Here is a 12,340-nt window from a genome sequence, read left to right as displayed (position 1 = left end):
AAACTTCTGTTTTTTTGTTTTTTTTACTGAGATGTTTTCTTACAATAGCTTTTAAATATATGCTGGCATTTTTATTGACAGTGCTGTAGGTTTCTGTAGATATAATTTCGCATATGAAAAGCACAAGCCAAACTGCCTGAGCCATCCCCAGACCTGACTAACAGTGAGTTTCACAGTGTTCTACCACATAACATCTTGCTGATCCATCTGCCATTTATTTGATTATTTGCTTAGTTTTCTAGGCATTATTGAGCCTATCTAGGATTAATCTTGGTTAATCTTCTCTGCACCTGGATCTCAGGAAATGCTTCGTAACTTGTGGCTCCCTTCCTCTGTGTTTTGTAACCATCCAGTGAATGCATCTCATCCAGTTGCCCTTGATATGCTCTTTCCTGGAGTGATTCCAGAAAACTTCAGCATGCGAGTTCCCCAGCATTATCAAGTGCTTTTAGAAGCTGTCTTTAACATGAGTGGTGTGGACAGCTGAAGGAAGAAGCATTAACCCATATTCTGTTATGCCACTATCCCCCACTGTCTAATGGCACAGCTGGACTCACAGTAATACAGACTGGGTTTAAGCCAGTTTTTGAGATCTTTTGAGGGGGGTGGGGCTTAATCTGCAGTCTGTTAAACAATAGCAGCTACATTGCTAATGTTAGGAAGTTATCATGCTCCATCTGAGCAGTGAAATGCTCAAACTAGTAAAAATCAATAAAACGTATCTCGCATTTTGCACACATGGCAATTGTTACGGACAAGTAATTGATTTATAATTCAATTCTGCATCTGCTACATCAACGATGGTAGTTACAACGGATGTGGTTGCTTAGATTGTAAAAAAAAGTAACAGGTTGACGTTTAAACTGTGCTCAGCTGTGACCTGCTGCCATCACACACAAACACAAACACACACACACATACACACACTACTAAGCACAGATGGTCCCAATTCCATAAACTATTAGTCTAACTATACATCCTCACCCACCCCTACATGTTTTGCACTCTGTGTGCCCTTGGATGGCTCCGACTCCTGGCCTGTCAAACACTATAATGTGTCACATTAGTCATCACAGGCCTGCTTAGATCTGTACAGAGCACACATATTGTGTGTGTGTATGCCTGTGTATGTATGCTAGAGAGGGTGTGCAACAAAATTATGAGTGAGAACATAAAAGAGATAGAAGGAGCAAGAGAAGGTGAGTGAGAAGGAAGCCCTTAAAGGCCCAGCTGTTAATGCATTAGCAGAAATGTGACAGAGCGTGATGAAAATGGGGGTTAGGCAGAAAATAAAGAGATTTAGGATGCTCTGAGAGCCCATCAAAAATGACAGGGTCAGCTGACCTGGCTGTTACCATGGAGTCGTGGGAGTGAGGTGAGGGAGCACGTGTATTCAGCTAGACTGCAGATCACTGGTCATGTTTCTGATACAGCTATTCACAGTACAAGCGTGTGTGTGTGTGTGTGTGTGTGTGTGTGTGTGTGTGTTGAGGTAGTTTCTGTGTCATGCTGTGCTTATTGTTTCTCCCTAAGTGCTACGTGATCAGCTAGATTCTTACTAAAATGAAAAGCAAGCAAAAGATCACCTTCCTGATGCACAGTTACTCTTGGAATGTGTGTGTGGTAGGTTTTTGAGGCTCTTGCACATTTGCCAGTGTAACAGAACCAAGCAAGATTGTCCACCATTTGGCTGTATGTGTGTATTCATTTGTCTGAGCATGTGAGACTGAGTGCGACTTTACTGTCACATTACCCTCTCTCACTTGCCAGCTGGAGGCTTAAATTGAAAACCAGATTAAATCTCAACGTTCCAAACTGTGATATCTGGCCCTGCCGCTTTTATCTCGACCCCCCAGACAGCCTGTGAAAAGGCTAGTTTGATTTTGGCCAGAGCTCCTCTGTCATCATGTATCAGCACAGAGCCAATCAAACGCTACCATTAATACTCTGTATTTAAATACAGATCATTACTACTTACTACAATACACCAAAACATGTAATATAAGTCAATTTAGTCATTTCTGTACCAGAGGTAATCTACAATTATTTGTGAAGGTCCAGCTACATTAAATTCTGGGTTAATGCATACTTCTAAATAGTAAATGGTCTGCACTTATATAGTGCTTTTATCCAAAGCACTTTACACTGTGTCTCATTCACCTATTCATACACACACCAATGGTAGCAGAGCTGCCATGCAAGGTGCTAACTTGCCATTGGGAGCAACGTGGGGTTCAGTGTCTTCCCCATGGACACTTCGGTATGTGGAGACTCAGCATGTGGACCGGGAATCGAACCGCCAACCTTACGCTTAGTCGACAACCCGCTCTACCACCTGAGCCACAGCCGCCCAATATTGTAACAAGGTTGTCTTCAGTGGGACTCAAACCTGGATCTCATGTACAAGATCACTGAGTTTACTGGCAGAGCTATTCCCCAACTTCTCTGTCCAATCTGTTGATCACTCGCACAGCCTTTTTTTTTTTTTAACAAGCCATGTCTTCAGTTCAGTAAATAGGCAAGAGAGTGTAAATCGCTGAATACGTGTGAGAATTCTTCACTTTACCGATATGCTACCGTCAGGTAAATAATTTACATAAACGCTGCAACAGAGGATCTGCGACAGAAGCAAGGGTGGCTCGTGTTTAGAAAACTGGAGTCGCTGAACTACATACAGGTTTTATTACGCATTGATAATTTCAGCTACAGTATTTTTTCGAGCTCTCTGTTCGAGCTGCTGACAACTTAACTATGCTCTTTATGCTCATTAACAATGCCAGGATCCTTAAATATACATGAATATACAGGCTTTGAAGTGATCTCATATTTGACATTTCCAAAGCTGTGGAATTTACTGACTGAGCTGAAAGATAAAGCTATGAGAAAGTCTAATGGAAATGTGACTTTTGCATGTTTTAAAAACTTTAACCCAAATACCAATCTATATATCGAGAACCAGCATTCCACAGACTCAAAGAGCATTTTGAGTCTGTGCCAACTTTAAAAATAAGTGATATGATCATTCTAACTGAAGAGAACCATTTCATATCACTGCTGAGATTTGGTTGTATTTTTTTCCCTCTCAGATTGTGTTTCATAATGTAGATGCTGAATGAAACAATGAAAGACGGTTTACACTTCATTAAAAGCAGTTTTCCCGTGGTCTTTCACAGGAGGCGATGTGATCTAGCACTCACACACAGCGCCCTCAAAATGAAATCGACCAGCAGGAGGCACATACTGTTTTAGTGTTATGAAACATCCAGATAAATTGACTTGGGAAATGAATAGACTCTAAATGGGCCACAAAAGTGTCTCTATTCCTTGCACTAGAGGAAGACACAAAGCGTCTTTTCAAACTGCATTACTGATGCTGTTCTGCTTTTAAGTCAGTCATTGTTTCCATGCCTCATTTCTCCTTAGTGTCCTAAAAATTCTTTAAGTTTCTTTCATAAACAGCAAGCTGGCAAGATTATGTCTCCGTCATAACGGTTGCACCTCTGCTTGGGTCCTGTAGGTGGCACCCCCCTGAGTGAGCTGTCATGGCCATCCTCTCTGGCTGTGGTGGCTGTCTCTTTCTCTGGCCTCTTCACATTCATCTTCCTCATGCTGGCCTGTTTGTGCTGCAAGAAAGGGGACATCAGCTTCAAGGTGAGTGTGCCCTCACTGCTGACTTGCTTCATCCATCAAACCGGTTGGAAAAAGTAGAAGTGGATGTGAAATTAAATCTTCAGCAGGATTTTTTATGCAGCCATTACTCAGTGAAATGAGCAGTATCAGAGTTTTCACAACAGAGATAAAGACCCTGCTTGATTTATTAGCACAGATGGAGGAAGTGAAACAAAAAAACAAGAAAGACGGAAAGAAACGAGAGACCATACCGAAAAGTGACCTAGAATTCACACCAGGAGTGACATGTCCATAGTGTGAACGCCCTTCCATTCAATCAGAGGTGTGAATTTCCCAAAACTTAAGGTGTGGCTGGGTTGGACATCGGTTATGACATCTCATGAAAATATAAGTCATGCATATTCTCATTCCCAACCATACAGCTCTCCTCATGTCCTATTTTTAAACATTAACGAAACACTTCAGATTCTGTAGATACATTTCGTTGTTACACGCAGCTAAATCAACATTACAGATTTTATTATGTAAAACCAATATAACCCTTTTTTTTATTATTTCCGCTCAAACAAGCAATCTCCAGTTTCATTTCTATTGAACATTTCTACTGAACATTTCTACTGAATATTCCTAAAACCAATATAACCTCAAACTACAGTAAAACGTAAGAAGTGTTCACATGCCTTGACAACAATCTACAGCCAGCACTAATAGCAGGCTTGCCAACCATAAGACATTTTTTATTTTATTGCTTTCTGTCTAGGTAAAGGTGTTTTTTTTTTGTTTTTTTAATGTATTAATGTGAAATTATAACAGTAATCTTTCATTGTATGTTTGACTGTATACAGTTAACATCAGTTAAATATATTTATTAGGGATGTACTGAAATTTTGGCCATGAAAATTGTCACAAAACAGCACTTTCAATCTTTTTTTTTAACAAAATCTAGTCATTTACAAATAATTGTAATAATTATAAGAAGTAGAAAGTGATTAAACATGCCGTTTGTTTACTTTGCTCTCATACACTTATAAAAGCTCAAATGTGTTCAAACAGATTAAGCAGCAGAAAATCAACAGTGAAAATGTCAGCCATGTGGAAACATTTCATTTGCTGCAAGGGACATTAGACAAGTGACTTCAGAATGGACTGATTTTATCAGTAATTGAAAAACTGAAAGTCATTGGCATTGTGTTTATCTGCTCATGAGAACATGTTTTGGTTTTGGTTTCATGCATCAATAAATTAGTAATATATTGAAAATGTTCTGTATTGATACCCCAAGCTCTTTATTCCTCTTCAGGGTTGGCGGCTCTGTAATAGCCTTGATACACATCTAATTACAGAATATACAATAGATAGCATGGCAGAATAGCTAGCATACCTACTGCAGTTAACATATAAGCTGAGTAGGACATTGTTGCAGCCAAAACCCTTGGACATATTCATGTTTAAAAAACTGGCTGGTTTTCGTTTTTTATTGCTACAGATTATTGCTAAATAACCAACATAGTTCACATACCCAGTGTTATTTTGCACTGGCTATTTTATTATCTGGAAATCGTACATACACAGAATACTTAGATACAAGACTTCAGTAATTTTGCTGTAATAGGCGATATATAAATGATACTGCTACCCTTCTTAATTCTTTAACTAAATGCTAAAGGTGTGGTTGTTGCAATCCAGATCACTTTTATGGAAAGTAAGCAACAATGCAAAATAAATAAATAAATAGATAATATCTGTACATATTACAACCTTAATAGAACACGGGCTGGACGCTGTTGGGCCAGCTGTAGTTATAACACACTTGACATGAGATAGTGAGACAGTGAATAAACAGCATCTGTGATTATTCTAGTTCCACATATTGGTGTAATGAGTGTCATTACTGTAACAACACTTTTAAATAAACACAGTTGTTGTAGATGCAGTAGATATAATATCTTTAGTTGCTTTGTAAAAATGCTGAAATGGTCCAGGCAGTAGCAATAAGGTTGAATTTCAAACCAAAGTGCGTAAACGATAATACGGCCAAGTTTTGAAAAAGGCATTTAAAATAAGTGCAAAGAACAATATCAAAGTGCTATCATACATATTGCCTGAAGAGGAGTGTCTTTTGGATCTTGCTGGAAAGAATGCAGACATTGGGGCTGTGTGTCTCAGAGATGTGTGTCTTGAGGCTGAAGACCTGAATTTGTGTGCAAGTTCTCAGTTCTCTATAGCGTTTTCACTTCTGTCACATGTGCAAGTGAAAAAAGTGGAGCATCGATAAACATAGCAGGATGGATGAGGTCACATTATGACAGACATGAGTTGGTGGATTTGGACTGAAACTGGTAAAATAGGAAGTGTATCTGTTCCAGAAGACGAGCAGAAAACAGATGACTAAAAATGAGAGAGAAAAAGAAACAGCCTTTTAGAGCACTATACTAAACTGTGTTTATCAGTGTGTGGACTGTTCTAACTCAGAGCTTGTAAACAGGAGGATGAGGATAAGCAAGGTAAGGATGCATCGGTGTATCAGCGAGATGAGGGCTAGACAAGCATTAATTCTGATTAGGTCCTGGCTCCACTGTTTAGAGTACATAAAGCATGATTCATCACAGTATGTTTCCCCTGTGACAACTCTGATACCCGGCAATTAATGTATCAAGGTTTTATTAGTCTGGACCTCTGAGCTCCTCACATTAAGCCTTAACGGGAGTGTACATGGTCTTTATAGTTGTAAGAGAATGGTTTGTGTGTGAGTGTGTAGGTGGTTGGTTTATCTCTGGCTCACCCACGCTGGGTGGATTGTGATGGACTGTGAAGGTGGCTGAGTCAGAGATGTCACCATGATAATTAGGGCGGTGTTTAGTATGATGTGGATTCTGCAGAGATGCCACCCTGTCAAGAGGAGAGCTTTGTGTATGTAGTTTTATCATTCTAGACCGGTGGTTGTAGGCTGGCTGGTTAAACAAAGATTAGAGAAGGACAGAAAGAAGAAAAGGATAAAGAGCGAGGGAAAGGGACAGGACGCGAGGGGGAAGGGAACGGAATGTAAAAACTGAGGCTGAGTCTCTCTGCAGTAGTATTTTCCGCCCCTTCTTCCTCTGCTCTGAGGCTGTCTGCAGCTGGCTGTTCTTTAGGGACTGTTGGCTCCCTCGCCCCTTCTTCACTGATCACTAAAGCATAAAGCATGCGTGCCAAAAGAGAGTTGCATGGAGAATTCTCAACACTGTACACTATTGAGATGTTAATCCGAGGCTTATGGGAGGGTTATGAATGCAAGATCCCGAAAGGCCAAACAGACAATGATTCGTATTTTCATGATGATTAATCTAAATGCAAAAATAATTCATCAGATCATATTAACTTATATATCATATAACTCTTCTTATTTTCATAACCTTAAGAAGACCGAAGTAATCGTATGAAGGGGTGGAGTTAGACCAAATACATTATCAAAATTAGGTGATGTCAGTTCTTCAATGGCTTAGTGCAGTAATATCTTTGTAATAACATATGATTAGATATTTCACTTACATAATTCATGGTAATATTTTAGCAGGACAATGAACCACCTGGCTGGGAATAACCTACAAATAATATGTTTTGAGCTTGTGTATGCGAAGACCAGAGAGACAGGAATGTTAGCACAATTTTGGACCAAAGTGGGTTAGAAAATATCATACCAGGAAAATTCAAATATAACACCCCATGTTGTGCTTTTATTTCCTCCATGAAAGAGCAACTGGGTCCCCATATTAGCAATATACTGGTAGCTGGTTAAGTTTCTACTGGAGCATGTAACCAGGATCTGTAGAAGAATGATGAAAGAGACTAAATTAATTTATTGACCTGCAACGTAAAATGGCATACATAGGGAGAATTGAACAAATGTGGGTGTTGATGCAGCTTTGGTTTTCATTCTTGAGGTTGGTTTTGGAGGCTAATTTATAAAGCCTTATTGTGTGCTAGTTACCATAGATTACCCTGTGGGTGTTGGGAGGTTTCTGTGGTTAGCATGTACTGTGCCTTGGTGCAGCAGAGGGCTCCACTGTTCTGTATGGGTGTGAGTTCATGAGAAGAGGTGGTTATTGGACAGTTGCGGAGGTGATATACATGTTGACTATGTATGAAGTGGTGCCTGTGTATGGATGTGTATGTCCATGAATGCCTGCTTGTTTTGGGGTCAATGGGAGCATGTGGAGAATTGTTAAATAGAAGCTTTATCTATGTCTCATCAGCATAGGGAGGCGAGAGAGCAAGAGAGAGAGCGGGAGAGAGAGAGAGAGAGAGAGAGCGAGAGAGAGAGTGAGTCCAGTAGGTCAGAGTTTTCCAGCCCAGCCTCCTGTTCCATCTGTTCCCTCTTTTCCCCGGCAAATAGAAGCCTGTCTGTTGCACAAACCTCCAAACACCAGTAAGTCATTAAACTGTGCAGTTAAATTCTATAAAAGGCTGAGAACTCCATGAATTACATTAATCGATTTTGGTAGCAAATTGACTAATGCAAAATGAATGGTCTCATTAATAATAATGACAGTATTGGCAGTAAGTTAGCTGACAAGGAAGTGGAAAGCTCTTGGTTACTCTCTTAAAGTCCTCTCTTAAATTTACCTCAGACAAATAATGTGACACTCAAATTAATTAAATCAAGAGGGGAAAAATATGTCAGAATTTTTAGTTAGTCAGAAAATGTGTTTATATTCTGTAAGAATGCTAGTAAACACATGTATGCCACTATTTACTCTCTGTTTATTCTGTATCTAATCAGTGAGGTATACTGTTTTGTCAGGTGGCCACTTTAAACTGCTGTAGCTCTTCAGTGCTATTACATCAGAGTTTCAATATCATAACTTTAATGGTGAACATAAAATAAAAGGGGAGAAGGTATCAGAATCCTCTATTTGAAGAAGACTTTGAGAGCAGAAATTCAGCGACCATACCACAAGAGCAGTAAAAATCAGAAAGCCAAATTGGAATTCACAAAGAAATACAGAGATGAGCCACAAAAGTTCTGGAACCAAGATTAACCTCTACCAAAGTGATCGAAAGTGGAGAAAGAAAGGATCTGCTCATGATCCAAAACATATGAGCTCATCTGTGAAACATGGTGGAGGTAGTGTCATGGCTTGGGCTTGCATGGCTGCTTCTGGAACGGCCTCACCAATCTTTATTGATGATGGAACGCATGATGGTAGCAGCAGACTGAATTCTGAAGTCTACAGAACATCCTGTCTGCCAATTTATAGAGAAATGCAACCAGTCTAACTGGGAGGAACTTCACCAGGCAGCAAGACGATGACCCAAAACACACTGCCAAAAAAAGTGGAAGGTTTTAGACTGGCCAAGTCAATCACCAGACCTTAACCCAATTGAGCATGAGTTTCACCTCCTGAAAAAAAAAAAAAAACAACTGAAAGAAACTGTGGTACAAGCCATGGAAAAGCATCACAAAAGAAAAATGCAACATTTTGGTGCTCAGTGGGTCACTGACTTGATGCAGTTATTGCAAGCAAGGGATATGCCACCAAATCTAAGTGCTTTTATTTATTCATTTATTTTAATTTTACTTTAAGTATAACTGTTCCAATAATTTTGTTCAACTAAAAATTGGGTGTTCTGCCACCAAAGTTGCCATGTTCTAAATTCTTTAACAAATCTAGATGTAAATATCAGGAAATGCTGAAAATTCAGCTCTATCATCTCATATTCATCTTTTGATCTCAAACACAAATGTCTTCAGTGCAGGGCAAAAACTAAAGAAATGGCCTTGCTGATCCAATACTTTTGGAGGAGACTGTATGGGCCTTCATTAAATTGTTGCCACAAAGTTTTAGAATGGGATGTTCAACAAGCACATATTAGTGTTATGGTCAAGTATCCCCAAAATATTGACCATATAGTGTATACATGTATGTGTGTGTGTCTTGTGCAGGAGTTTGAAAACACTGGTGAGGAGTACCAGGCGGATCTGTCCACTCTAGCCTCCTCTGGCTCTCAAGATGGCCCAGATGTCTATGTCCTGCCCCTCACTGAGGTTTCACTGCCTGTGGCCAAACAACCATGTAGATCAAGTAAGATCTTCTTGTAGCTTCATGTAATATGGTTTCTTATAGGCTGTTATAGGAAAATAACCAATGATGGGATGTTGGGATGCAAAGCAGTGGGGACTTTCCACACCAGAGTGATTATTTTCCAATAACATCATGTTATGAAGTGCTTTACTCTTAGACCAAAACAATTTGCCAATTACAATGAATTAGAAAGAATGGCACAGCACATGTTTATCGTTACATTTAATGTTGTGTAATGCCTGTGAAACAGTTTAATTCCAGTTTTCACTTATGTCATAACAGCTATAAAATAATCGTTGTCATTCTTGAAGTTGCTAAGAAAAGAAAAATGTTATGTTGTCAGAGCGTTCAACAGTGTTATGGTAGAAGATTAGTAATGTAGGGTAAAGTTATTATGCAGTAGCATAGAACATTTATGATTATTCCTTTTCTTAAAAAGGAGGTGTTTTATACATATTCTCCATTTACATCAAATGTAGTCAATTAAGACATGGATCTCTAAGTCAGCCGTTAGCTGTTTTAAACTTGTAGCTTCAGTGCAGAGCAGTATTTTGACATCCAGCCATTTCTTGGTAGATTGGCCACATTGAATATGAGTGGGAAATTTGTGTAAACTTGATTTTACCCCAACGTATTCCTTTAATATGTTTTCTTTACCAAATCTATAGAAAAAAGTATAATATCTTGATGGCATTTTACGGATTGCAAAACCGAGGGTATCGATTACAAAACCGAGAGCACTGATTACAAAACCGAGGGTACGGTTTACAAAACCGAGAGCACTGATTACAAAACCGAGGGTACGGATTGCAAAAGCGAGGGTACGGATTGCAAAACCGAGGGCACGGATCGCAAAATCTAGGGTACGGTTTTCAAAACCGAGGGCACGGATTACAAAACGAGAGCACTGATTACAAAACCGAGGGTACGGATTGCAAAACGAGAGCACTGATTACAAAACCGAGGGTACGGATAACAAAACGAGAGCACTGATTACAAAACCGAGGGTACGGATTGCAAAACCGAGAGCACTGATTACAGAACCGAGGGTACGGATTGCAAAACCGAGAGCACTGATTACAAAACCGAGGGCACGGATTGCAAACCGAGAGCACTGATTACAAAACCGAGGGTACGGTTTACAAAACCGAGAGCACTGATTACAAAACCGAGGGTACGGTTTACAAAACCGAGAGCACTGATTACAAAACCGAGGATACGGATTGCAAAAGCGAGGGTACGGATTGCAAAACCGAGGGCACGGATCGCAAAATCTAGGGTACGGTTTACAAAACCGAGGGCACGGATTACAAAACGAGAGCACTGATTACAAAACCAAGGGTACGGATTGCAAAACGAGAGCACTGATTACAAAACCGAGGGTACGGATTACAAAACGAGAGCACTGATTACAAAACCGAGGGTACGGATTACAAAACGAGAGCACTGATTACAAAACCGAGGGTACGGATTGCAAAACCGAGAGCACCGATTACAAAACCGAGGGTATGGATTGCAAAACTGAGAGCACTGATTACAAAACCGAGGGTACGGTTTACAAAACCGAGAGCACCGATTACAAAACCGAGGGTACGGATTGCAAAACCGAGGGTACGGATTGCAAAACCGAGGGCACGGATTACAAAACCGAGAGCACTGATTACAAAACCGAGGGTACGGATTGCAAAACCGAGGGCATGGTTTACAAAACCGAGAGCACTGATTACAAAACCGAGGGTATGGATTGCAAAACCGAGGGTACGATTTACAAAACCGAGAGCACTGATTACAAAACCGAGGGTACGGATTGCAAAACCGAGGGTACGGTTTACAAAACCGAGAGCACTGATTACAAAACCGAGGGTACGGTTTGCAAAAGCGAGGGTACGGATTGCAAAACTGAGGGTACGGATTGCAAAACCGAGGGCACGGATCGCAAAATCTAGGGTACGGTTTACAAAACTGAGGGCACGGATTACAAAACGAGAGCACTGATTACAAAACCGAGGGTACGGATTGCAAAACCGAGAGCACCGATTACAAAACCGAGGGCACGGATTACAAAACGAGAGCACCGATTACAAAACCGAGGGCACGGATTACAAAACGAGAGCACTGATTACAAAACCGAGGGTATGGATTGCAAAACTGAGAGCACTGATTACAAAACCGAGGGTACGGTTTACAAAACCGAGAGCACTGATTACAAAACCGAGGGTACGGATTGCAAAACCGAGGGCACGGATTACAAAACCGAGGGCACGGATTACAAAACCGAGAGCACTGATTACAAAACCGAGGGTACGGATTGCAAAACCGAGGGTACGGTTTACAAAACCGAGAGCACTGATTACAAAACCGAGGGTACGGATTGCAAAACCGAGGGTACGGTTTACAAAACCGAGAGCACTGATTACAAAACCGAGGGTACGGTTTGCAAAAGCGAGGGTACGGATTGCAAAACTGAGGGTACGGATTGCAAAACCGAGGGCACGGATCGCAAAATCTAGGGTACGGTTTACAAAACTGAGGGCACGGATTACAAAACGAGAGCACTGATTACAAAACCGAGGGTACGGATTGCAAAAGCGAGGGTACGGATTGCAAAACCGAGGGCACAGATTACAAAACCGAGGGTACGGATTGCA

The 12,340-nt window shown here is 40.5% G+C and overlaps 1 protein-coding gene across 2 annotated transcripts in view; it reads left to right on the top strand.

Annotated features, from left to right (window-relative positions):
- Positions 1-12,340, top strand: part of aatka (apoptosis-associated tyrosine kinase a) — a 38,788-nt gene that overhangs the window by 11,829 nt on the left and 14,619 nt on the right. For both annotated transcript variants that reach the window (XM_053612436.1, XM_053612426.1), the window contains exons 2-3: positions 3,518-3,651; positions 9,554-9,692. In XM_053612436.1, coding sequence (XP_053468411.1) covers positions 3,518-3,651; positions 9,554-9,692 — 273 coding nt within the window. The remainder of the gene's footprint in view (positions 1-3,517; positions 3,652-9,553; positions 9,693-12,340) is intronic.

The sequence above is a fragment of the Ictalurus furcatus genome, chromosome 2 (assembly GCF_023375685.1).
Source record: "Ictalurus furcatus strain D&B chromosome 2, Billie_1.0, whole genome shotgun sequence".
NCBI lineage: Eukaryota > Metazoa > Chordata > Actinopteri > Siluriformes > Ictaluridae > Ictalurus > Ictalurus furcatus.
The sequence above is the reverse complement of the archived record's forward strand: the minus strand, read 5'-3'. Positions and strand labels throughout refer to the sequence as shown.